This window comes from Aspergillus uvarum (assembly GCF_003184745.1).
Source record: "Aspergillus uvarum CBS 121591 unplaced genomic scaffold BO82scaffold_27, whole genome shotgun sequence".
NCBI classification, from domain to species: Eukaryota; Fungi; Ascomycota; class Eurotiomycetes; order Eurotiales; family Aspergillaceae; genus Aspergillus; species Aspergillus uvarum.
Genome location: NW_020291324.1, coordinates 253442 through 276678, shown reverse-complemented (window position 1 = coordinate 276678; position 23237 = coordinate 253442). Strand labels below are relative to the sequence as shown.

Genomic DNA, 23237 nt, shown 5'->3' with positions numbered 1-23237 from the left:
CCTGCTTTGTATTCTTCCCCTTCCCATTTTTACCTCATGTCTTTCGCATACCCGTGTCTCCTGGAAAGCGAGCTGGTTGATATTTTCTTTTCTTGTGGTTGATTTGCGTTTCAAAACCCTGACTGATACCATCATATCCATCATGTTCTTTGAGCCCCATCCAATGTTTTGACTGATCTTGTCTTTTTGATCATGCTGTATGATATATTTATCCAAATGGCTGAGAAGCACACCCCGGCTGGGCCGAGGGTCTTTTTGGGACCATGAAATGAAAAAGAACCGGTGTCCCATTTTATGACTTTCTCCCGAAAGAAAAGTAGTTCTAGCTGTACACAATTCTTCCCGCTTACACAGCGATGGTCGTGGTGGGAGAGGGAATTGGTAGAGACTGGTTAGGTTAATTATACTTGCTTGTCCCGGGTTCCAGAGCCTACGCGGCGGCTATCCTCAACTCTATACACGACAGAGCGGGCACCTCCGATGTATACTGCTGTAAGCATATACCCCATCCCATCCTCCAAAGAAAGGGCGGAAGTCTATCATCTCCGAGGCCGCAGAACTCCCCACCCTTTCGCTCCTTGGATCTCTACACATCGTGCGAGCGAACGGTGCTTGGTGCTATGCCCATGAGACGAACACCATGTTTCGCCGCTAGACCCCAGGAATGACTGTCATATTCAGCTCTGAGATCACGTTCTTTCCGACTGGTTCTACTTTCGAGTATTTGCAAGGTAATAGACACGAGAGATGATACGATACGGGCACTGTACTGGGTTCAAGTCTGGATGGAGGATCCCGAAGCGGACTGGTAGGGCCCGTTTCTGGGGGTAGCACTTCTTATAGTTACGGTCTGTATAGGACCATGGGTGGTGGCTACGATGGGAGCACGGAGGAGTCTCAACTTGCACAGATGGGGAATGGAATGGAATTGGCATTGGCATTGAGTATGCTTGCTTGCGTGGAAATTATGTTGTATTGTTGGGATGGGGGAGGGAATCCTTGGTGGACCCGATCATCCCTAGGCCTGCTGCTTCTCCAGCTGGCGCTCCAGCTCCATGCTCTCGGCAAAGGACTCCTTGAGGGCCGCCACCTGCTCGGCGGCCGGCACGACGCACGGCCGGCGGGGGAGGGCGCCGTAGCCGCGGTACGACTGGAGGGCGGACTTGACGGCGACGAAGCCGCCCTGGATGGCGAGCCAGTCGGCGCGGGCGACGACGGCCTGGAGGCGCTGGGCGTCGGCGACGTGGCCGGCGCGGTAGAGGTCAAAGACGCGGAGGCAGGCGCGGGGGATGAGGTTGGCGAGGCCGGCGATGACGCCGGCGCCGCCGGCGACGAGGGTCGGCAGGGTGAAGTCGGCGGAGCCGCCGAAGGTGCGGAAGCCCGGCGGGGCCTGCGCGGCGACGCGGGCCAGCTTGCCCGTATTGCCGCAGGTGAGCTTGACGCCGACGACGTTGGGGTGGGCGGCCAGCGCCAGGATCTCGTCCGACGACAGGTCCACCCCCGCCGACGCCCCCGGGAAGTTGTAGATGAGCACCGGCACCGGCGACGCCGCCGCCACCCGCTCGAAGTGCTCGCGCACGGCCTGCGCCGTCAGCAGCGACTTGTAGTACGACGGCGGCAGCACCAGCACGTAGTCGCCCCCGGCCGCCGCGGCGTCCTCGCACAGCTGGATCGTCTCCCGCGTCGAGGCCGCGCCCGTGCCCACGATCAGCGGCTTCGAGGCGCCGCCATGCGCGTCCAGCGCCCGCCGCGTCGCCGCGGTGATCTCGTTGCGTTCCTCCCGCGAGAGGTGCACGGCTTCGCCGTTGCTGCCTTGCACGACGAGCCCGGTCACGCCGGCCTGCGCCAGGTAGGCGGCGTGTTGCTCGACGGTGGCGATGTCGAGGTCTTCATTGGGGCTGAAGAAGGCAACGGTCGGGACGTAGATCCCTGGTGTGAGGGGACGGGGGGTGCGGGCCATGGTGTATGTATGGTGTCGGTAGTTGCGGCGAGTGTTGCGAGGAAGTACGTCAGTTCGTATCTGGATGGGTATCGCGCCGACGGCGGGTTAGCGTCCAAGGGTGGAAATAGATACGAGGAGAGGAAGGCCGGATCAACAAGAGGGAGACAGAAAGGATATAAGAAGTAAGAGAGGGGAGGGGAAGGGAAGAGGAGGGGTGATTGATTCGCAGGCAACAAACTCACCTGGATCAGTTATTGGATTGAATGGAACCTCGAAGCCCTGATCGCCCTGCTTTGCTTTCTCCATCCACCCCCACGTTCTCCCCCACTTGACGAGGCCACGGCGCGGGGGGGGATTTCCTCCTCTAAGCTTCGGACTATTAGGAATATGGAATCCAGTGCGGAAAAAGAATCTTCATCCAGGCCATTGGAGGGGTCTCCCCCACGTTTATCCTCGGAAACATGTGTGCGAGTAGCTCTGGCTATGAGCATGAATGCATCATCTCCGCCCACAGTTGGAGCGGAGAAGGAGGAGAGATGTAGGAGGATGTGGGGTGCATAGTTTCCATTGGACCTGGGGGGAGAGAGGGGGAGAGAACCCCTGTCTCTGTCATTGGGGGGGCTGTCATTGAGTCTGTCATTGCGTCTGTTAGTCAAAAGGATTAAGAGAATGAGAGAGAAAATGGATGGATGGGTGAGACACAGAATGGATGAATGCATGAAGTGGTGGTGATGGAAGAAGCAGAAGCAGAAGCAGAAGCAAAAGGGCAATAATACATACAGTATGGTCACGTCAGAGACAGAACCAGAAACAATACAGTACATTCCTCAAACTCTCTCTCGCGCTCTCACTCTTTCTCTCTCCCCAAATCCCAGACTGCAACCTTTTTTAACTTCACTCACTCACTGTCTCTTTGCCTTTCTCATCCCCGAGTTCTTCCGCAAGCCTCCCACCCTCATAATTACTCTGTTAGGAACGGGGAAAAGAAGGAATCCCGAGCAGCCTCAACTCCTCCGACCAGAACATGGTCCTGTCGCATTGGCAAATCTCCTCCTCCTCCCTTTGAGCTCCTCCTCTCCTCTCCTCTCCTCTCTCTCCCTCTCTCTCTCCTTCTCCTGATGTCCGCCCGTGTTTCACTGCCTCGAACACTTGATCCGCCGCCGCCTGCCAAACGAGCTCGACTGCAGGAATCCTCTGCCTCGTCACGGCGTCGCAAGAGCTCCCCCGATCTACTCGACGTCACCAACCCCCATTCTCATTCTCATCCTCGACGATCGCATATTTCCTCGCCATCGCCCGCAGCCTCGCCGGCTCCTTCCCCGCACGCCAAAGTTGCCTCTGGAGCGCAATCCCGGCGGGCGTTGACGCGCCGTCCGCTGGTCTCCTCCAGCACGACCACGTCTCCCCTGTCTCCCAATACTCCGCGACACTCCGACCGTCGTCGCATTCTACGCCATGAGACGCCCGTCAATACTCTACCCTCGTTCTATTTCCACCAGGAGCGTGAATCGCCCGACCCCCTAGACACCATCTCCCCCTCCGTCTCCCGTCGAATCTCCCCCGCCGGTCGCTCCTCCGCTCCTTCCTCCTCCGCCGCCGCCGCTTCATCAGCCCGCCGCCCGCGCCGTCAAGCTCCGCCCTCGGCACCAGATGCAACACCCATTCACGAAGATTCACCAGCCGCAGCCACACATAAATCAAATCGTTCCACCCGCAGCGCGGTTGCTGCTCAGCCGGCCGCCGAATCTCCTCCCAATGCGCGGGAGTCACGGCGCTCCCTCCGCTCCAACGACACAGGCTCTCGCGCCCGCAGCGAGCTAGCGGCCTATTTCCCCAACTATGAAGAGCTTCTCAGCCTGGAGCCGCCAAAACCCGGTATGTCACGAACATCAATGATGAAGGTCTCCACGCACATCAAGGCTTACAATACCTGCTCCAGAATTCCTAGCTGGTAGCACCGCCATCAAACTCATCGATGACCTTCCTGTTCCGGTCGTTACTCAAATAAAGTCCAATTCAGAGTTAGATCTGGACCGTCCTTTCGAGAATCCGCTCATCAACCTTCACAATTGCGAAGTTATCTCTCTCCCCGAACCTCCTTCGTCTCCGTCTCCCCCCTCAGACCCTTCTGCCGACCCTATCCCCGAAGATCCCCTCGACGAGAGCATCTTCTTCCGCGCGCATCGTCGTAACGAGCGCCAGGAAAAGCAGCTCCGGAATATCGAGCGCGATCGAGCTCAACATGAGAAGCAACACCTTGACCGTCTCCTCGATGAGCTTCAGGGTCACGACTGGCTCCGAATCATGGGCATCAGTAGCCACACAGAGCAGGATAAGAAACTCTACGAGCCCAAACGCGACTACTTCATCCGGGAGATTTCCGCGGTTCTCCAGAAATTCAAGATCTGGAAGGAAGAGGAAAAGCGCCGTAAGGTAGATAAGGATAAACCCGCCGACCAAATCACCGCCGATGCGAAAGAAGCAACAGCGACCACGACCACTGCCACAGCAGCAGACGACCGAACGACAGCAGACGCAGAGGGAGAGGGCGCCGCCGGTCACACCACTGCAGCAGCAGACGGAGGAGGGGGTGACGCCCAACGCTACTCCGGCGACCCACCAGACCCCAACGACGTCGATGCCTGGGCTGCTCGCCAACTTCTTCAAGAGGCTCGGTCTGCAACCACTGCAACGGGACCAACAGGCAAGAAACCCAGAACCACCCTCACCGCGCCCAAGCGGACCACCATCACTGCATACTTCCAGAAGGCCGGCTCGTCCACGACGACGAGCACGGCCACTGTTCCGCCTTCTCCTCTTCCTCCTCCACCGCCGCCATCCGACCCCAAAAAGCCGTTCACCTCTTTCTTCGCCGATGCAGATACCCGCAAAGCAGCCCTCTCGGCCTACCGCACGGGCGCTCGCACGCCGTACGCCTTTGGCCACCGCATCCCGGACCTGCAGCCACGAGACTTCGAGCTGCCGCCGGACATGTTGACGCCCGAGGCCATCGACTCCTGTCGCCGGAAGAAACGGCGAATGAGACGGGCGAGTCGGGGCTCGAATGAATTGTAATTTTACCATACCATTAAGGGGCGACTTGTTTAACAACCCTGGGGACGTATGGACTGCTGACTCCATGGCCCGGGTTTTTTCTCTCTTTCTTGCCTGACGAGCGCATGTGCGATCCATGTAGTATTTCACATTTCTTAACGGGATAGAACTAATTAATACCTACCTGCTGCGGGAGCCAAACCCGGTATGCTGCCTTTGGGGCGAGAGGGGACTGTTCTGCGTCTTATTGCCAATTCCTAAACCCATATTCCCGGGTCTCTTGCGAAGGCTAGAGCTGCAGGGACCATACAAGCTCCCTGCCGGTATGGAATCATGTGCGGAGACTTTCATTGACTCGATTCCAGTTCTCATAGCGCTTGTGAGCCTTGAACCCTTATATACAGTACAGGTTCCGCATTACCGTCCTCCCTGATAGGGCACCTCCTCCAGATACTGGCAGTCAATGTTTAGGAAAGAAAAAGGAAACCCACGCAACCAAGGAAATTATATCTCCGGTTATGGGATGGGGAGAAGAGGCATCCCACTCGTCGAAAGTTCCCCTCACCACTTATAAATCCTGTAGTAGGATAAAAACTTGGAAGGTTAGTAGTACCTTTTGAAGTACCAGCCCTTTCAGGTCGCATTCTCCGCGCACGAGAAGCTCATACTGCTAGGATGATCGTGGATCGCTTTGCCGGAGACATACAACCCCAGAAAGCACTATCGACAGAATCTGTCAGCCTGAAGCTTCGCTTATGCGGGGAGTGGATAGTGTATGTACCAAGCACGCAGCGACAATAAAGTTAAGGATGTTGAGCATAGTCAGGGCGATTTTGCGGGGCGTTGAGAACCACTGGCCACGGTTCATGTATAGCCAAAAGACGCCACTGCAGCCGAAAGTGAACCAACTGGCGAAGAGGGCAGTCTACCTTGCCTGTTAGTGCCTCGTAACGCAGCTAGTGCGAATCGCTGAGGGGGCAATGGGAACCATACGATCAGGCTGAGCAAGTTGCTGAACACAGGGATGGCTTCTGCGATAACCCACGCAACCACCCACAAACCCAAAGCAATACCGACCCAGGAGCCGATGGCGATCCAGTCGCGCTTGTGAATCCGATCAGTGCCAGCGAACGCGCGCAAGTAGATGTACTTGAAGGCGATGTGGCCGTTGATCACGCCAGCGATGATGATCTGGTTCAATCTACGTCAGCGACTCAATACTGCAATGGTCCCAGGCTAAAGCGATAGTCACTCACAGTGGGCAGGGCAATGCCGTATGCAACTTTCGCCACCATGGGACTAGCGGAGCTCAAAGCAGGTGAGGCCACCTCTGCACCACCGTACCGATAGATCACGACAGCTGCAATGATGTACAGCGAGATGTCGAAGGTCTGCAGCAGACATAGCGCCTTGGGGAAGTCCCGCGTATCCTTTAACTCCGCTGCTAGCCCGAAGTAGGCGGCATGTCCAGCTGGGAAACATAGTCAGCGCAGCCGAGCGGTGCGAGGTGGCCTTGAACTTACAGAAAGCAAAAACAATGTTGGTGATGGCACAGAACCCATGATTGAGGTCAGTAGGTACAGTGGCTTCCACGCCTTTCCCGGGATGCAGGAAGCCCACGCCAAACATCGTGATAACCACCGCTGACAGAATGCTGGCGAAAGCTATTCCCAGATTAGCTGTCTGGGCCAGAAACTCCACCGAGCGAACACAGGATGCGTACAAACGAACGAGAGCCAAGACATCTTTACTAGCGTGCGAGGCAACGAGCAAATGAATGAGAGGATCAAGCCGACGACGCCAAAGACAATCGAACATGTCCCGTGGCCAGTGATGGTGTTCATAGCGATGATGAAGGTAAGTAGATGGCTAGCCATCACGAACACCAGGAACAGAACCTGGCCAATACCAAGGACCTCTCGGCCAATCCTGCCGGCGATCACCTCCCCTGCATCGGCCATGTTGCAGACCTGGGGGTACCTCCACTTGAACTGTCCGATCACATAGCCAGTATAGGTTGCCAGCATTCCCAGGAGGAGTAACGCAACGATGGAACTGTGTGAACTGTTAGCCAGTCTGATTCCCAACTACATCTCTGGAGAAGCAGACATACGGAGCTAGACCCAAGCTAGCAACAGCAGCAGGCAGAGACAAGACACCCAGGGAGACGGTTTCAGCCACCATGAGAACCCCGCATTGCCTAGTATACCGCAGCAGCAATGATTAGTCGGACAAGAGGTGTGTAATCGTGCAGACGAAGATGGCATCACATCACATACCACCATTTGAGGACTTTGTACTTGACCTCGGCGAGTTCCTCATCGCCAAAGGCATCCTGTGCCCTGGAGGAAGTAGAGACCTTGGACCTCTCGTCTACTTCCAGCGGTGCACCACCGGCCACACCGGCCACACTCATCTTCTCCTGGTGCTGGGGAGTTGAAGGATCTTGGGAATCGCTCATGGCGAACAATATACCTGTTTAGAGAGTGGGTTTGGAAGTGAGTTCTAGGGAAGAAGAGCCGAGGCAATCTCGTCGAAGAAGCTAGAGAGCATGAAGAACTTATCAGTAAGTCAAAGAAGGGTCTGTAACGAAGCTGAGAAAGAGAGGAGTAAGAGAGGAGTAAGAGAAGGGAAGGTACGCAAGAATTGGCCAGGAACCCACCGGAGGAGAAGACAAGAGAGTGTGGCCGGCTCCCAGTTCCCAATTCAGTCATTCTTCTCTTCCAATTCATTTCCCCTTCCCATTCATTCTCCGTTTCTTTACTCACCCTCAACCTCACCCTCACACTCACTCTTGCTCGGTGGCCAATATCAGAAGATTCAGCTTGCCTGTGATATAAGCTTTACGCCCACGCGTGGCTGCAAGCATTGTAAGCCACCGCAATGCAGCAACACTCACAGGCAATCAAGTTTTGGTTAAAACAAACATCATGACCCAATACGATTCCCACTTCAACAGCCGATCGCCTCGAGCAAGAACAATCCTGCCCGCCCCCAATGCAAACGAATTGGCGTATGGTTCCACAGCATCGCTCCAGCTGCAGCTCAAGGTCGATCTTGGATCTAGAATGAATCCTTGTCGGACCGTTTTCCCGGCCCTGTGCTGCTATTTGGTCATCATTTGTAACACCGTCGGATGACCTTTCCACACGGGGCCATGCAAATCAGAGTTCTCGATGCAAGCTGCACTGCGGTCCATTGAAACCCCCGACTTCCCTGCATTTCGACGGACAACACACCTACGCTTGCTGCGTTTTGCATCCCACTGCACTAGCCAGGGTTACGCTCCAATGCATGGTGTCTTTAGGGAAGATCGGAGAACAAAGATGGCTTGGATCCTGCAATGCAATTGATAAGAAAAAAAAAGGCCTTCGAGGCGAGATCTCTTTGATGGCCCTGGCGCTCTCCCGCTCGAGCGCTGCTGTTGCCTCTCACCCATATATCAAAGTCAGCCTAATGCTCCGCACCTTATCCCTTGATCACGCTTATCATGCTTCACCGACATCCCCGATGATCCACTCCTTAAAGTACCCCTCGCTTGGACTCAACTAAAGAGGGATTTTACCCCTCAGTTCGCTTGGCTCTGACTATCCTAGCCGCGTTAACCTCCTTATAAAGCCCACTATGGCGCTGCTGCTGCTGATCCCGTAGCCTTGTAGGCTTTGGGAACTTATATATGATCGTACTCGCATCTCTCTGAGATCCTTGAGTGTAAGTCTCTGCGAGCCCAGCCATTGCGGCAAGAACCCAAGATGAACAACAGCAGAGAAGATGAAGAGCATGGTAAACTCTTCCCCAACGGAGAGGAGAATGTAACATCTCAAACGCCCCTCCTCGGCTCTAAAAGAGCACAGGACAATATGGGCAGGATCATGAGTACCAATTTCAGTGCGCTGACAGCTGGATTCAATGGTACGGTACACATATACACATGCTACTCTATACCCATGATCGAATCGTCCATGCTAACATTCTCTTTGGTGGGACGGTTAAGACGCCGCTCTAGGAGTCCTGATCCCTTATATCCAACTGACCTACCACGTCGGCCTGCTTCAGGTCTCTATGATCTACCTCGTCAACTTCATAGGGTGGCAACTGGCCTCCTTCACCAACATCCACATTTGCTCACATATCGGCACCGGCGGCACCCTGGTCGTTGGAGCCACCATCCAATGTATCGGCTATGCGCTAATGTTCTGGGCCCCCCCGTTCCCCCTCTTTGCAGCCGCCTTCTTCTTCACGGGCTGCGGCGTGGCCCTACAGGATGCGCAAATGAACACCTACACGATCACTGTGCAAGACGCCCACCGGTGGCTCGGGATATTGCACGCGGTGTACGGGGTCGGCACGATCCTGGCTCCATTGATCGCCAACACCATCGCGGCGCGCACTCCGTACTGGCAGCACTACTACCTCGTCACGATGGTGGTCGGCGCCGTGAATCTCTCGTTTCTGGCTTGGACGTTCCGACAGGGCCTGTTCCAACCCAATAACAGCAGTGCCAAAGGCAGCGCCGCTCGCGACCTTAGAGCGACGTTGGCAAACCGGGCAGTTTGGATTCTAAACGGTTTCTTCTTTTTGTATGTGGGCGCGGAGGTCACGGCGGGTGGTAAGTCCTTCACACCCACATGCTGAAAAGGCAACGCAGTTGCGGTAACTAGTTATTGTGACTAATCCCAGTCTTATAGGATGGCTTGTCCAATTTCTCGTTTCAGTGAGACATGGTGATCCCGAGAAAGTGGGTTATATAGCATCTGCGTTCTGGGCTGGCTTTACCATTGGACGAGTGGCTTTGGCAGATGTCACGCACAAGTTTGGCGAACGACGGATGGTTTTCGTCTATATGACATTGGCTATCGCTCTACAGTTGGTATTTTGGCTAGTGTCTAGCATGACGGTCAATGCTATTACGGTGTGCTTCCTGGGTAAGCATTGATTCATGCCAAAAGTCTGCCAGGCATAGACAATGCTGACGCAGACAAACCACAATTCGCAGGGTTTTTCATCGGGCCATGCTATCCGGTCGGACTTTACATTCTTACCAAGGTGATACCACAAGACCTGCACGTGGGAGCCATGGGTAAGTGTCATTTGTGCGAGACACCATAGACACTAGGCTGATAAGCAAATAGGTTTTACTGCGAGTTTTGGACAGGCAGGATCTGCCGCTTTCCCATTCATGACGGGCGCCATAGCCTCGCGAGCTGGAGTCCAAGTCCTGCAGCCGATCATGGTGGGGTTGCTTGTTGGAGTTGTCGCCTTCTGGTCCTTGGTTCCTAGACACAGTTCGAGGAGTGCTTGATTGGGTCGTCAAGCACAGGAGACCTGAGACAGCGCCCATTTGCCTCATTGATATGTCAGCAGCGCCGTTCTTCAAGGCTGCGAATAGTTATGTCGTTGTGTAACCCTTGGACATAGTTCAGTTGTATGCTTACGTGCAACCTGAAATAGAACGGGCATGGTTGAGCGGAGGCTGATACGGCCATCAAACAAGACGAGGGCTTGCTAGCAGCATGCCATATTGTTTGTGATGGCTGTGTTGTGAGTGTATAGCCAGAATGATTGGAGTCATTCCTTATAAGCCTAAACCGTGCTTAGTTTAAGACCATAAATCGAAGCGTAGCGAGAAATGGGAATGAAGGGTATTTCAGAGAGAAGATTTTAGTCGTCATAGCCTCACACATCCGCAGATGGTATGGCGTTCCGACTAAGGATGACTGATACGATGTTTTCATCATGGAAGGTGGATGCAAGAGTGGTGGAACCGAGAAAAGATGAAAAGACTTACCAGCTTTGACAAGCCCAACAAGAGCTGATTGCTTCCCCCAAGGAGCCCCTAAAGCGGACGAACATGATTTGATGCCACAGTGTTCAAGGTAGCTCAATCATCATAGGAAATAATCTTTCTCCCAGTGAACAAAGCCGCCCGCCTGGATGGATCCGCGTAGGGATCAGAGGACGAACCACCCCGTCCCGCGGCTCCAGAAGAACTGTGCTGCTGCTGCTGCTGCCCACCCCCAGCATCGCCATAATCCATAAGCGAATCCCCATCATCTCGCGGCCTTTTCTTCCCGGCGGACGAGTTCCCATGTCTAGGTGGTTCAGCCTTTTCACTAACATCAGCAGCAGCAGCCTGTGTAGGAACAGCCACATTCAGCACCACCTCCCCACCGCACTCCTCCCCGCCGTCATCATCATCATCATCACGCCGCTCCACCCCCCTCCCCGTACGGCGCGCCTTTTCGTCCTCTTCCTCTTCCTCGCGCCTCTCCCTCTCCGCCTCCTCGCGTAACTCCCTCTGCCGCAACAGCGCATGGATCTCACTATGCCGGAAGATCTGGATCTGCTCGTCCGTGAGGGTCCGTTTGACCCCGTCGGGGTAGTAGCCTAGTCCGTCTTCTTCATTTTCCTCTTCATAATAAGACTGCTCTGCGGGCGTGGAGGCGGTGGTGGTGGTGTTGGTGGTGGTGTGAGCTTGGGGCATGGGATGGGTCGCTAGGGGTGTTTGTGCTGCGAGGTTTGGGTCGGGGAAGTGTTTGGCTTGGAAGGCTTGGAGGTCTTGCTGTGCTGCCGGGGTTAGGGGCTTTTTCTTTCTTTTTTTTTTTTTTTTTTTGGGGGGCTTGGGGGGACTGGGGAAGGGGAGGGAGGTACCAGAGTTATGGGCGGTGGGTGAATGTGCGAGGTGGACATTTTGGTGGTGGTTTAGGTGGTTCTGTAATGTTTGTGGTTGTGTTTGTGTTTGGCAGAAAGAGCGATGGATGGATTTGATGTGTTTAGGTGAAGGAAAGCTCACTAGCGCGACCGCGGGCTGAGGTCATTGCCGCTTTGGGTGTAATTTACGGAGGATATGGTATAGGACCGTTTGGTACCGCTTCTACTGCAGTACATACAAACACAGACTCATGCAATTCATTCATTCATTCATTCATTGTGAATTTGTACAACACATCCCGAGAATTCGTTGTCTCCCAGAGAGTCAGTTCAAAAGGATGCTCGAGATCTGGTTGCCGATTTTCACCTTCACACAGTCGAAGCCGATCTTGAGGTCGTGGAGCGCGCGCAGATCGATGTTAGCCAGCTGCTCTTTCTCTGCCGTCGAGGGCGCGGTCAGGCTCCAGGCAACGGAGATGTGGAAGCAACCCGAGTAGTCGGTCTCCGTCTCTGTCTCAGGCTTCGTCTTCGCTCGCGAAGATTTCACTGCTGTCGCAGTTCTATTCCCCGCCGACGACGACGGCACAGCCTTTTCGTAAAGACGCGGTTGGTCGAATCGCGCCAGCGCACGATTGGACTGTCGCAGCAGACGGTTCAACTGGTCTTCCTCGGGAGTGCGCACCCGCAAGACATAGAACCACCGCGTCTTCTCGTAATTGGATACGCAGTCCAGACTATCTGCTGTGGTGTTGAACCTGAGAAATTGAGTGAGGGTGTCAGATGGTGTTTCTGTAAAGAAAAAGAAAAGAAAAAAAAATACACACACACACGGTGTGCCGATTTTAGAACAGGAGAAGAAAAACGCACGGGGCGACACGGGACTGCTTCACGGCGGATTGAAACACCTCCATAAAGGATTGACGCTGCTCGGTCCGAAGCACCACCGGTCTGGATAGACTGATGTGGAGAGGCAGTTGGGCGCCAAGATCGCTATGGAGCAGGCTCTGAAGCTTTGTGCTGCTCCTTTGCTGGATCTGCAGTATCACATCGCTCAGAAGACTAAGCTCGGCTCTGGACGCGTACCCTGATCGTCGTGGCGCGCGCCCGGGTTTCTTATATTAGCTTCTATATCTTGCTCGTATTCGCAGTCTACCATAAAAGGGAAAGAGGCTGTGGTTGTTCGCTGGACGGACGAAGACAACTTACACTCCAGATATAGATGCGTTGGCCAGTTGCCCTCAATGTGAGGGATGACCCGTTTACGGCCTCCATGAAGACTCGGGTCATCCCTGACACTGACCCGTGTGCTTGAGGCGTAGAGGTCATGGAAAGCTGCTGGTAGCGGGGGCAGAGGACGGGGTTGGGTGGGCGGTGGTTTGGTCGTACAGAGCTTTTTGTTGGGTGGTTGAGACGCGTGGACTGGCTCGGAATCCGACCCTGACTCTGATTCTGACTCCGAGTATTGCACTAAGGCCATATCCAGCACAATCGACCGTCCTCCGGCGTGGTGCGACAAGAGTTGATCGGATCTAGCCCAGGGAATGAATGGGTTGTCTCTCAAGGTTTAGGTTTAGTTCAGCGGGAGAATTAAGCGGGATCGGTTATAATACGTCTATGTAGTACGGTGGTTGATTCCGCAGCCGAAGTAGTGCCATGTCAAGAACCAACGTGCTCCTTTCCCAAGTTATTGGCTGTGCTATTTTTTGATCCTGCTTGCTTTTTCTGGATTATGAGACGTCTGCGGTCTCGTATTAGGCTACCATTTTCAACTCCCGAGACGACTTATTGAAGTAAAGCACTCTGTGACTGTTCCATTGCATACATATCACACATTGTGGCTCAGATGCAGCCTGACGGACAGGCAACACGAGTGCGTACATATATAGTCTTATGTACTTGTTGTTTTGCGGGTGCGAAGCTTTCATCCTGGGCCCAGACTTCAATCGCCGGGATGGGAGCCATGGAAAGGAAGATTACCCGCTGGTTCTTCAGCAAGCAAGCAATGTGGCTGTCATAAGTGGATGATGCGTAGAGAATATGCAAGGTGCTCTCGACTGGACTGCACCATGGAAACCCTGCCTTACCCTGTTCCTGGTACCTGGAATCATGTATGATTCATTGGACCGGCCCTGAGCCCGGTGTAACAACGGTGTCCATGCATCATTCAGTGCAGTGCAGGGTACTCCGTAGAATACGAAGCACGGCTAGACTCCAGACTCTAGACTCCAGACTCCAGCCTTCAGACTTCAGACTCTAGACCCTTGAGTCTCCACCTCACTAGTTATCGAGCTTGCACTGACAGGCACTGACAGGCCAGGCGTTAGTGGGAAGATTATAGTAGACGGCGCGTGCATTGCTGCTGATCCCCAAGACTTCCAAAACTTGTTTCAGCCAGGCTATACTTGTCCTACTTGAGTATGGTTGGACTTGAGCCGCTGACACTACCGGCATACTAACGATAAGCTTAAGGCTGAAGACCCTGAAGGACTTGTGCTCGGATCACGCGGAAGGTTCACTATTCAACCTCAAAGACCTCTTCTCTTCGCTGATGTCAAGCTATTTCAAATGGAAGGTAACATCATGGCTCGGGTAGAAATGAAAAATTTTTGTCATGTGCGTCGCGCCCAACATTGCTGGTGATGATGTCAACAGGATTGGAACGTCAGAAGAGGGTCAAGGTTAGTCAGCCAGCAATGCCAGTCAGAGCATACGAGCGTGACGACAGATGGAAGATCGCGCAGTGAGCAGCATTGCCACCAGGAGGAGGGGGAGGGGAGGGAGGGGCATCCAGAGATTCCCTCCGGAAGTCCCATAGAGTCACTAACGCAGCACCGACCACGCTGAGTGGTTCATGGAGGCCAGACCGGAGACGTGCGGCGAGGCATCGAAAATTCGCCTCTGTTCCTTCGTGGGTTCTTTTCATCATCGAGAAGGGTCCGATGCAACAGAACGGGTCTAGTCTTCCGGCCCTATCCTGCAGCTAAACTGGAAGGGGAAGGCTTATCGATAAGCGTGTCAAGGGCCCCTCCCAGATCGCGTGGATCCGCGGGAGCGCGGCAGTATCATACGGAGCATACGCAACTTGTCACGTCATGAACGGCAAAAGAAAAATGATGAGGAGACTGACTGACTGCCGGACTGTTCGGCTGCTGATGACTCGGATGGATGATCCTTCCTATGAGTACCTCATCTTATAGATCGCTTCTTTCCTTTTTGCTCTGCAACAATTATTATTTCTTCCTTCCCAAGATTCCTACCACGGCAACGACCACACCTACTCCTACTTACTACTGTTCCTACTCCACGCCTATAACTCCCGTTACGACCAACTACAACCAATATTACTCTCCTGACACAACCTCCTTTCTTCCTCCCACCAATCCCCGTCGTTCCTGTGACTCCTGTGACTGCGGGTTAGACAATCGACTCAAGGTTCACAGTCTATTGAACTATACGAACTGCCACGACTTCACCGCTTGCCCCACACCCTTTTTGAGTTGCGGGCTGCATCACGCAGGCTATTCACTAGTAATCAATACTATTAGGTGCCTACATACATATATAGGCACACTTCGAAATATTGACCGATATATATCACTCTCGAGCACGCCGGTTCGAAATCCTCGAGAGAAGGCTCAAAAAACTCTCAACCTTCCTATCTCTTCCTCTCTCTACTCTCCTACTATTCTTCAATATGGCAGCGGTCATCGCCCCATCTTTCCCAAATCCACATGAGTCCTCCTTCCTCCACTCCAGGCACTCAATGAACCTGCTCGATACGGAAGTTGAGATGGGAAACCTTAATCCCTACCAACAATTTTTGTCTTCCTCCCCAGCACCCACCCGGACGTTGAACCGTCAGCGTTCTACTTCTTTCCCATCAGTTCACTATTCGGGTTCTCCAGAACATCAGCCTGTCGAGCAACGACGTAGAAAAGCGAGTCCCAGTCATCACCATCACTCGCAACGTCACGCTCGTACCCAGTCGCATCAACCGAAGTTCTCTCGACACTCGCAGTTGGTGAACCCCGATGTTATCGACCGCCTGGACGACGCCGGAGTGTATCAGTACCACCATGAAGGGCCCTACGATGCTGTCTACCCCGAGCGAAATGTGATCGACAAGCTCAGCCCGGTGGCTGCCCTGCGCGAGTCTAACGCAGAGGCCCTCAAGGCTACCCCACATGACAAAATTGTGGACTGCCTCGATAGTCATCGCCCCCTCGATGGTGTGGCTCATTACCCCCCAGGTCACACGGACCCTCAGGGCCATACATACGAATACGAGGAGGGAAACAACATGATGAACGACTACGGGAACTTTATGCGCTGTCCCGGCATGGTAAGTCACTTGTCTTGCGTACCGCACTGTTAGTGAATGGCCGGTCTCTAATTATTGGGCAGAAATTCAAGGATGAGGATTTCAAGAATGACCCCTTTTACAACACCCCTCATCCGAACCCATTTGCAAGTCTGCGAAAAAGATTCAGTCTTCGTCGTCGTAACCGTCGCGGAACGAACTAGAGTCAAGTTGCGAGCATTCCCGCCGGACTGTACCGGCTGTGAAAACCGTGCTCCTGCGTCGATTCCAGGCTGAATCGCGAGCGCGCAAATGTCTGATGACATTATGCCAAGAGAGAACTTGGATACATTTTCTTTCCCTGTATTTATATATACCGTGTTGTCTACTGTCTACCGGCCATGGCTCCGGCGAAGAAAAAGACGACAATCTATGCTTTTTAATCGGAGTTGAAGCACGGAGTTAATGTCTGGAGGGGCATCTTCAGTCGATGCTCTTATGATTCAGGATTTTGGGGGTCAACATCGGGACGTATTTTTGTTTAGTTTTTTGTTTTAGTTTTATGTCCTGACTCTTGCGTCGGTCTGGTTACTTGACAGTTTACAATTGGACGACGTATCACTTGATTCGACACCGCTCATTCAGGAGGGAGAAGTAGTTGATGGACATGTAGTGTATAGGTGGGACCAGTCCAAACCTGGAGACACTAGTAGTAATCATACACCTGCCTGACACCTCAGAAAGCTTGAAATCGGGGTCGCTCACCCTCCGAGTTAAGTACGGTCAGTAGTTTTCGTCCTAAGTTGAAGCGGCTGCTGCTATTGAAGGTGATGTAGCTCAGGTACTGTACTCCGTACTGTACCGCACGCTGCTTTATTAAGACGGGTTGCACCGGTACGTACATTGAGCCATACATAGATGACAACTGTCGCCGGTCAATGATCTTCCGTGCCGGGTCATGCGTCAGTCACTATTACTATCTCTGCAGTTTTGTCCTCTCTTCATGATTCCTGAACTTGAATCACGAAAGGCAGGCTTTCTCCTCGATCCTGACAATAACCCGACGAAACAATAGCAGTGGTGGGGGCGGGCGTTAGTCTTGGCCCTGATCGCATTCATCCCTTCACAATGAGAGTACAGTGACTAGAAACGACCTCCTTGTTCTCGCGCCCGGGTCGATGCTTGGAAACACCTCCTTTCTTTGTCACAGGCTCTCAATCAAGTCGATCCATGCGATCGATGTATGTGAGGGTGGCATGCTTAGTATGGGCTGAGGTACGATCCGGGTGGGTTTGCTCACTTTGCCGGAAGATATGCCCACACTCTACTCTCTGGAATCAGGAGTCAGGATAATTAATAATATGAAAAGTCGACTGAACTATCTAGCAGAGACCAACAGAACCCGGAGTCAGGAGGTTCGAGGCGCAAGGCGGGCGGCGATAAACCGAGATCGAACCGTCGGAAGGGGACCTTCTTTATTATGATTATTCTGATAATTGATGACTACTTGCGGGTCATGCAACTCCGCGCCGCCACCAAGGACAGCTTGTCCACTTCGCAACAACAAGTCTCTCTCATTCTTTTCCTTCTTGACTACTGACGTCTCATCCCTCGTTGTCCCTTGACCCAACTTTCGTTTTGGTGGTGACACTGATTGCAATTATTTGTGGCTCGGCCCCGCGAAGTGTCATTTGGCCTGAAACTGTTACTTGACTTTGACTGACTTGCTCCCTCCCCGGAGTACTTCGGCTCGACTTTCCCTTGCCGTTGATGATCTTCATGTGAAGGTCAATCCCGGCTTCGAATCTCCGCCCACTATAGTCTATACATATAAACAAACAACCAAACAAACACATACCTGAAAGCGACCTCAACACGGTTGTTGGGATCTCGCTTTTGCCTGTCGCTTCGGGAGAGCTCGTGCTCTGCCTCCGCCATACGTCCGTTTCTTAATTCCTGTTTCTTTGGCCCGCAGCAAGATGCGTTCTGCGGCCAAAATTTTCTACTTGGCTGTATTCGCCCTCTCGGCGCGCACCCACGCTGAGAGCCATGAGGGCAACACTGGCCTTCAATATGGCCATGACAAATGCGCGGTAAGTCGCAAGCTCTTCTAGATTTCAGGATCCTGCCGGCTTTCCTCGCGAATCAAATGAGAGGCATGGGACTGATCGTGTTTTGTTCAGCTTGACCCTACCGCCATGGTGTCCGACGCCTGTGTTTCCTATACGACCCTCGATGCCCTGAACGATCAAGTCTACCCTCTCCTCCAGTCTATCACCCAAGAAACCGACTTCTTCTCATACTACCGGCTCAATCTCTTCAACAAGGTCTGTCCGTTCTGGTCGGACGCCAACAGCATGTGTGGAAACATCGCATGTTCAGTGAATACAATCGAATCGGAGGAAGACATTCCCTTAACATGGCGGGCAGAGGAGTTGAGTAAACTCGAGGGTCCCAAGGCCGGCCATCCAGGGCGCAGGCAGCAAAAAGAGCGGCCCAGCGATCGTCCCCTCCAAGGGATGCTGGGCGAAAACGTGGGAGAAAGTTGTGTCGTCGAGTACGATGATGAATGCGACGAGCGAGACTACTGTGTTCCTGAAGATGAGGGCGCTAGCAGCAAAGGAGACTACGTCAGTCTGGTGGACAACCCCGAGCGATTTACTGGCTATGCTGGTATGGGTGCCCACCAGGTCTGGGATGCCATCTATCGCGAAAACTGTTTCCTCAAGCCAACCTCCCAGCTGGAGCTGTCGCCCCACCCCCAACTGGGAAACCTTGAAGCCATGAACGACTTCCGCAGTGTGCTACAGCAGGAATTGAAGCGCCCGGATCGTCTGCCCCTAGACAATGAGTGCCTTGAGAAGCGGGTCTTCCATCGCCTCATCAGCGGAATGCATGCCTCCATCTCCACGCATCTCTGCTGGGACTACCTCAACCAAACAACCGGGCAGTGGCATCCCAACCTGCAATGTTTCAAGGAGCGCTTGCACGACCACCCCGAGCGCATCTCCAACCTGTATTTCAACTACGCTCTCGTGTCCCGGGCTGTGGCAAAACTGCAGAAGCACCTGAAGAGCTACAACTACTGCACCAGCGACCCCGAACAAGATATTCAAACTCGGGAGAAGGTGTCGAAGTTGACTGCCACCCTTGCCGAGCGGCCTCAGATCTTTGATGAAAACATCATGTTCCAGGACCCAAGCGCCCTTGGTCTGAAGGAAGATTTCCGCAATCGCTTCCGCAATGTTAGTCGGCTGATGGACTGTGTCGGGTGCGACAAGTGCCGTCTCTGGGGCAAGCTTCAGGTCAATGGATACGGAACCGCCTTGAAAGTGCTCTTTGAATACGACGAGACCAAGAACGGCGAGAATCCCCTGCTGCGCCGGACCGAATTGGTGGCTCTGATCAACACTCTTGGCCGCATCTCCCACAGTGTCGCCGCAGTTCGGAGCTTTCACCGCGCCATGGAGGTTGGGGACGGCGAGGTGTTCTCGATCCCCGCTAGCATTCCGTCGAAGGACCGTGGCGACAAGAAAACCCGGCGTTTGCTCAAGGATGGAGGATCCACGTTCTACTATGAGAACGACGATGAGGACTTTGTGTATATTTCCGAAAAGCTTCCCTGGGAACGGGTTCGCGAACGCCGCGATGACGACACCCTCTGGGACGATATCAAGGCCGAATTCTCCCTTGTCTGGGATACATATGTCTATGTGCTGAAGAGCTGGGCTAACGTTCCGAAGACACTGTAAGTTGGCTTCCACCCTAATAGGTTTGTCCGCATGCTAACTTCGCAACTTTAGGGGTGAGATCATCGTGATCGAGATCGCTCGTGTGTGGAATTATTGGCTGGGACTTCCGGTGCCGCCACGCGCATGGAAGGTCCGTACTCCTCGAACGGCCATGCCACCGCGCGATGAGTTGTAGGCTGTATTGCTTGTGTTCAATGTTGTAGACATATCTTTATCGGCCTATATTGGGGGGGGGGGGTGTGGATGGTCGATTTTGCATCGTTTGGAGTTTTGGACTGGCGGGAGATAGGCCGCTTACTGTATTATAAGTTATTGGGATGGAGCAATTGTTGTTTGCCGATTAGAATAAGATATCCCTGATTGACCTGTGCAATGCGATACCGAGCGAATACCAGATAGAATGAGTAAGTAGTTTGTTTGTGGGTGAACCGAGACTCGGAGGAAAGCCCAGACTGCGATCAAATCAACCTCGGCCCAGCGGGTGGGCCGCTGTCCGAGAGACGGTAAACCACATGCAGCGGCAGTTCTTTTCTCCTCTTTGTGACTCCACCTTCCACACCTTCCACTCTCCACCGCCTCCCACCTCCATCTTTACGCTTGGCTATCTCTCGCTCTCTTGCTTTCGCTCTCCTTCTCGCTCTCCTCTCTCCTCTCTCCACTCACCTCACCCCACTCGAGCAATACTGTCCTTTCCATCCTCTCGACTCCCCATCCTACTCCCAGTCTCGCCCCGACCGGCCTCTCGCTGGTTTTCTGCCCATGCGAGACTGTTGAGGTACCATCACATTCCCGCTTATCAATGGCTTCGGTTTCGCCACCTAAACCGTGGGAAAGGGCCGGCGTTTCGGCCGGTATGTGCACCACAAACTGAGTCTTTCCAGCTCGGTGCATTCTGACTGACCTCACAACCAGGATCTGTCGCAACCACCACACCCGTAACGGCCGGTCCAGCAACAACGATGACGGCCTCTTCTCCAGCCTCGGCCGCAACCACCGGCGCCGCTCCGACCTCCACGTCTGCCACCCCTGATCTCCCATCTCGTCCCGACACTCTGAATGCCGTCGTGAATCGCACAGCATCCAATTACTCGCCATATGGAGCCTCTCGGCTAGGCACCAGTCCTTATGGAGGCTATGGTGGCTACGGGGCCTACTCTTCACCATACTCTCGCTTCGGGACGATGGGCTCAATGTATGGCGGCTATGGAGGCTACGGCGGGATGTACGGTGGCATGGGAGGGATGTATGGTGGCGGCATGCCTGGAGATCCGAATGACCCGAACAGCCTCACCAACTCGTTCAGTCAAAGCACCCAGGCGACTTTCCAGATGATCGAGAGCATTGTCGGTGCGTTTGGTGGTTTCGCCCAGATGCTGGAGAGCACCTACATGGCGACCCACAGCTCGTTTTTCGGTATGTTGCATCTTTGTCCTGGGGGGATCTACGTATGCTGATATTATGTGAAGCCATGGTCTCAGTCGCGGAGCAGCTTGGAAACCTCCGCAACACGCTGGGTTCTGCTCTCGGCATCTTCACCTTGATCCGCTGGTTCAGAACCCTGATCGCAAAGATCACCGGTCGTCCGCCGCCGGCGGATGCCACGGCGCTCACGCCGGCTGCCTTCGCGGCTTTTCTGAATGGTCGTTCCGTCGCTGCGACCCTGCCCGATGGCTCTCCCGCCCCGCCGAAGCCCTCGAAGAAGCCGTTCTTCATGTTTCTGATTGCCGTCTTCGGTCTTCCGTACCTGATGGGCAAGCTCATCAAGGCTCTCGCACGCTCCCAGGAGGAACAGCGTCGTCAGATGATGCTCGGCCCGAATGGCGAGCCCGCGCAGCAGGCCCCGCTGGATCCCTCCAAGCTCGACTTCTGCCGCGTGTTGTATGACTACACTCCCGAGGCGCAGGAAAGCTCTGGGATTGACCTGGCCGTCAAGAAGGGCGACATTGTCGCTGTCCTCGGCAAGACGGACCCCATGGGTAACGCGTCGGAGTGGTGGCGGTGTCGGGCCCGGGACGGTCGTGTCGGATACCTCCCTGGACCGTACCTGGAAACCATCCAGCGTCGTCCCCAGCAGCAGGCCATCACTTCGGGCAGTGAAGCCCACAGCCGCAGCAACTCACTGCGCGCTCACGTGACGGAAGAAGTGGCGGACGCGACTGTCAAACCCGAATTGAAGGGCAAGATGGGCGACATCTCGCCGGAGAGCTTCCAGAAGAGTGCATTCTACTCGTGATTCGCCTTTACCGTCTGCTCGAATTTACCTCTGCTCGACTTTACCTCTGCTCGACTTTACCTCTGCTCGACTTTACCTCTGCTCGACTTTACCTCTGCTCGACATCATAATCTCTTTTTGATTTTTCTTCATTCACAGACAGCACGGACTGCGGTGGATGCCGGCCCCGGGGCGCAACCCAGGTCGATTGAGTTGACGACGCATGTTTTTCTCAGTGTTCTTCTCTCCCTTTTTTTTTTTTTTTTTTTTTTTTTTTTTTTCTAGCGTTGGGCATGGTTCATGGTTCAGATGTACTTCTTACTAGTTGTTTTAGCGACAAGGAAGAGACGCACGACACGTCACTTGTGCTCTTTCCGTTCTCACCATTGATTTGATATGATTTCCTTGGGGTGTTCCAACCGGTGTACAGGAGAATAAAAAAAATGCTTGCTGCGAATGCGTATGTTACGAGACGATTCAAGCATTTCCTTTCTATCAGTTGAAACCACTTCCTTCCTCTTAGTTGGCTCTACTGCCTAGAATGCATCCGATGATTTAGACTGGTTGAACGGGCTGAAGGCTAAGAGGATAGGTCTAGCATCGGTGCGATGGATTGGTCGATGTAGCTGCCCTACTTTGATCAGTACAGTGGGCGAGCATCGTGGCATTCACCCTAGTTCGATGTACGAGGACTACTTGTCCTCAAGACCTCGGATTCTACTACGAAATAACCCTGACTCGGGAGGATGGGTGGGAACTACGAGTAGGTAGATATCCCCGGTCAAGAGCCACCACAAATCGATGTATTCTCAACCGGAGACCGGTTGAGAAAAGTCCGGTCCATGTACCTCTGGGTATAACGAGTGGGAAGGGATCATCCCACTGACGGCCACCGTATCACTGATATCCTCCCTCCGATCCTGGTGCATGGGTGGTGATGATGATGGTGGCGGTGGCGGCGGTGGCGGTGATATCCAAGGAAACGAACGGGGTGTGCGGTCTGGTGGGCTGGCCAAAGGACGGTCTCTTTATGGCTTTACTTGCTTACTTACTCACTACAGTGGAAGTACATACAGGACAGTACTATGTAGGGAGGGAGGTGGGTACCCAGATCAAGAATACAATCCTTTGTCAATAGTACTTCCAGTACTTAGGGCCCTGTTTGTTCTAAGCACCCCGAGCATCAAATGCATCCTGCCTTCTCCCGGAACCCACCCCGCTCAGAAACAAGCAGAGTGTGCAAACCATCAAAGTAGGCAAGGCAAGGCTACTAGTCAAGTCAGAGCAATTGAAGTACAACCGATATGGCCACCTTGATTCGATCAA

The 23237-nt window shown here is 53.8% G+C and overlaps 9 protein-coding genes across 9 annotated transcripts; 4 read left to right on the top strand and 5 right to left on the bottom strand.

The window, feature by feature from the left end:
* Positions 1–1018: 1018 nt before the first annotated feature.
* BO82DRAFT_364882 (dihydrodipicolinate synthase family protein) lies at positions 1019–1960 on the bottom strand (the record flags this gene model as incomplete). Its single annotated transcript, XM_025636976.1, has 1 exon — positions 1019–1960. One exon carries the CDS (start codon positions 1958–1960, stop codon positions 1019–1021), a length of 942 nt encoding a protein of 313 aa, XP_025491909.1.
* A 201-nt stretch (positions 1961–2161) lies between these two features.
* On the bottom strand, positions 2162–2733 carry BO82DRAFT_78408 (uncharacterized protein). The gene has a single exon (XM_025641547.1). The coding sequence runs from the start codon at positions 2659–2661 to the stop codon at positions 2194–2196; it is 468 nt and encodes a 155-aa protein (XP_025491908.1). The 5' UTR covers positions 2662–2733; the 3' UTR covers positions 2162–2193.
* A 95-nt stretch (positions 2734–2828) lies between these two features.
* BO82DRAFT_392196 (acetyltransferase SAS4-like domain-containing protein) lies at positions 2829–5396 on the top strand. The gene is made up of 2 exons (XM_025638602.1): positions 2829–3817; positions 3882–5396. The coding sequence occupies exons 1-2, from the start codon at positions 3061–3063 to the stop codon at positions 5015–5017; spliced, it is 1893 nt and encodes a 630-aa protein (XP_025491907.1). The 5' UTR covers positions 2829–3060; the 3' UTR covers positions 5018–5396.
* On the bottom strand, positions 5354–7412 carry BO82DRAFT_335593 (neutral amino acid permease; the record flags this gene model as incomplete). Its single annotated transcript, XM_025633310.1, has 8 exons — positions 5354–5716; positions 5778–5921; positions 5990–6187; positions 6253–6467; positions 6520–6660; positions 6720–7051; positions 7110–7196; positions 7276–7412. 8 exons carry the CDS (start codon positions 7410–7412, stop codon positions 5630–5632), a joined length of 1341 nt encoding a protein of 446 aa, XP_025491906.1. The 3' UTR covers positions 5354–5629.
* Positions 7413–8736: 1324 nt separating this feature from the next.
* BO82DRAFT_335589 (putative MFS transporter) lies at positions 8737–10298 on the top strand (the record flags this gene model as incomplete). Its single annotated transcript, XM_025633309.1, has 5 exons — positions 8737–8908; positions 8991–9605; positions 9685–9921; positions 9993–10076; positions 10129–10298. Exons 1-5 carry the CDS (start codon positions 8749–8751, stop codon positions 10296–10298), a joined length of 1266 nt encoding a protein of 421 aa, XP_025491905.1. The 5' UTR covers positions 8737–8748.
* Positions 10299–10509: 211 nt separating this feature from the next.
* Positions 10510–11722, bottom strand: BO82DRAFT_78369 (uncharacterized protein). The gene is made up of 3 exons (XM_025641546.1): positions 11648–11722; positions 10785–11558; positions 10510–10579 (listed from the first exon to the last, which is right to left on the bottom strand). Exons 1-2 carry the CDS (start codon positions 11684–11686, stop codon positions 10878–10880), a joined length of 720 nt encoding a protein of 239 aa, XP_025491904.1. The 5' UTR covers positions 11687–11722; the 3' UTR covers positions 10510–10579; positions 10785–10877.
* Positions 11723–11946: 224 nt separating this feature from the next.
* BO82DRAFT_354440 (HVSL domain-containing protein) lies at positions 11947–13199 on the bottom strand. The gene is made up of 3 exons (XM_025635201.1): positions 12854–13199; positions 12515–12731; positions 11947–12402 (listed from the first exon to the last, which is right to left on the bottom strand). Exons 1-3 carry the CDS (start codon positions 13122–13124, stop codon positions 11973–11975), a joined length of 918 nt encoding a protein of 305 aa, XP_025491903.1. The 5' UTR covers positions 13125–13199; the 3' UTR covers positions 11947–11972.
* A 2223-nt stretch (positions 13200–15422) lies between these two features.
* BO82DRAFT_310337 (uncharacterized protein) lies at positions 15423–16599 on the top strand. The gene is made up of 2 exons (XM_025632376.1): positions 15423–15989; positions 16052–16599. Exons 1-2 carry the CDS (start codon positions 15438–15440, stop codon positions 16169–16171), a joined length of 672 nt encoding a protein of 223 aa, XP_025491902.1. The 5' UTR covers positions 15423–15437; the 3' UTR covers positions 16172–16599.
* Positions 16600–17926: 1327 nt separating this feature from the next.
* On the top strand, positions 17927–21932 carry BO82DRAFT_364876 (ER oxidoreductin; the record flags this gene model as incomplete). Its single annotated transcript, XM_025636975.1, has 7 exons — positions 17927–18040; positions 18131–19695; positions 19751–19829; positions 20099–20103; positions 20423–20550; positions 20612–21112; positions 21166–21932. The coding sequence occupies 7 exons, from the start codon at positions 17927–17929 to the stop codon at positions 21930–21932; spliced, it is 3159 nt and encodes a 1052-aa protein (XP_025491901.1).
* Between the last annotated feature and the right edge of the window lie 1305 nt (positions 21933–23237).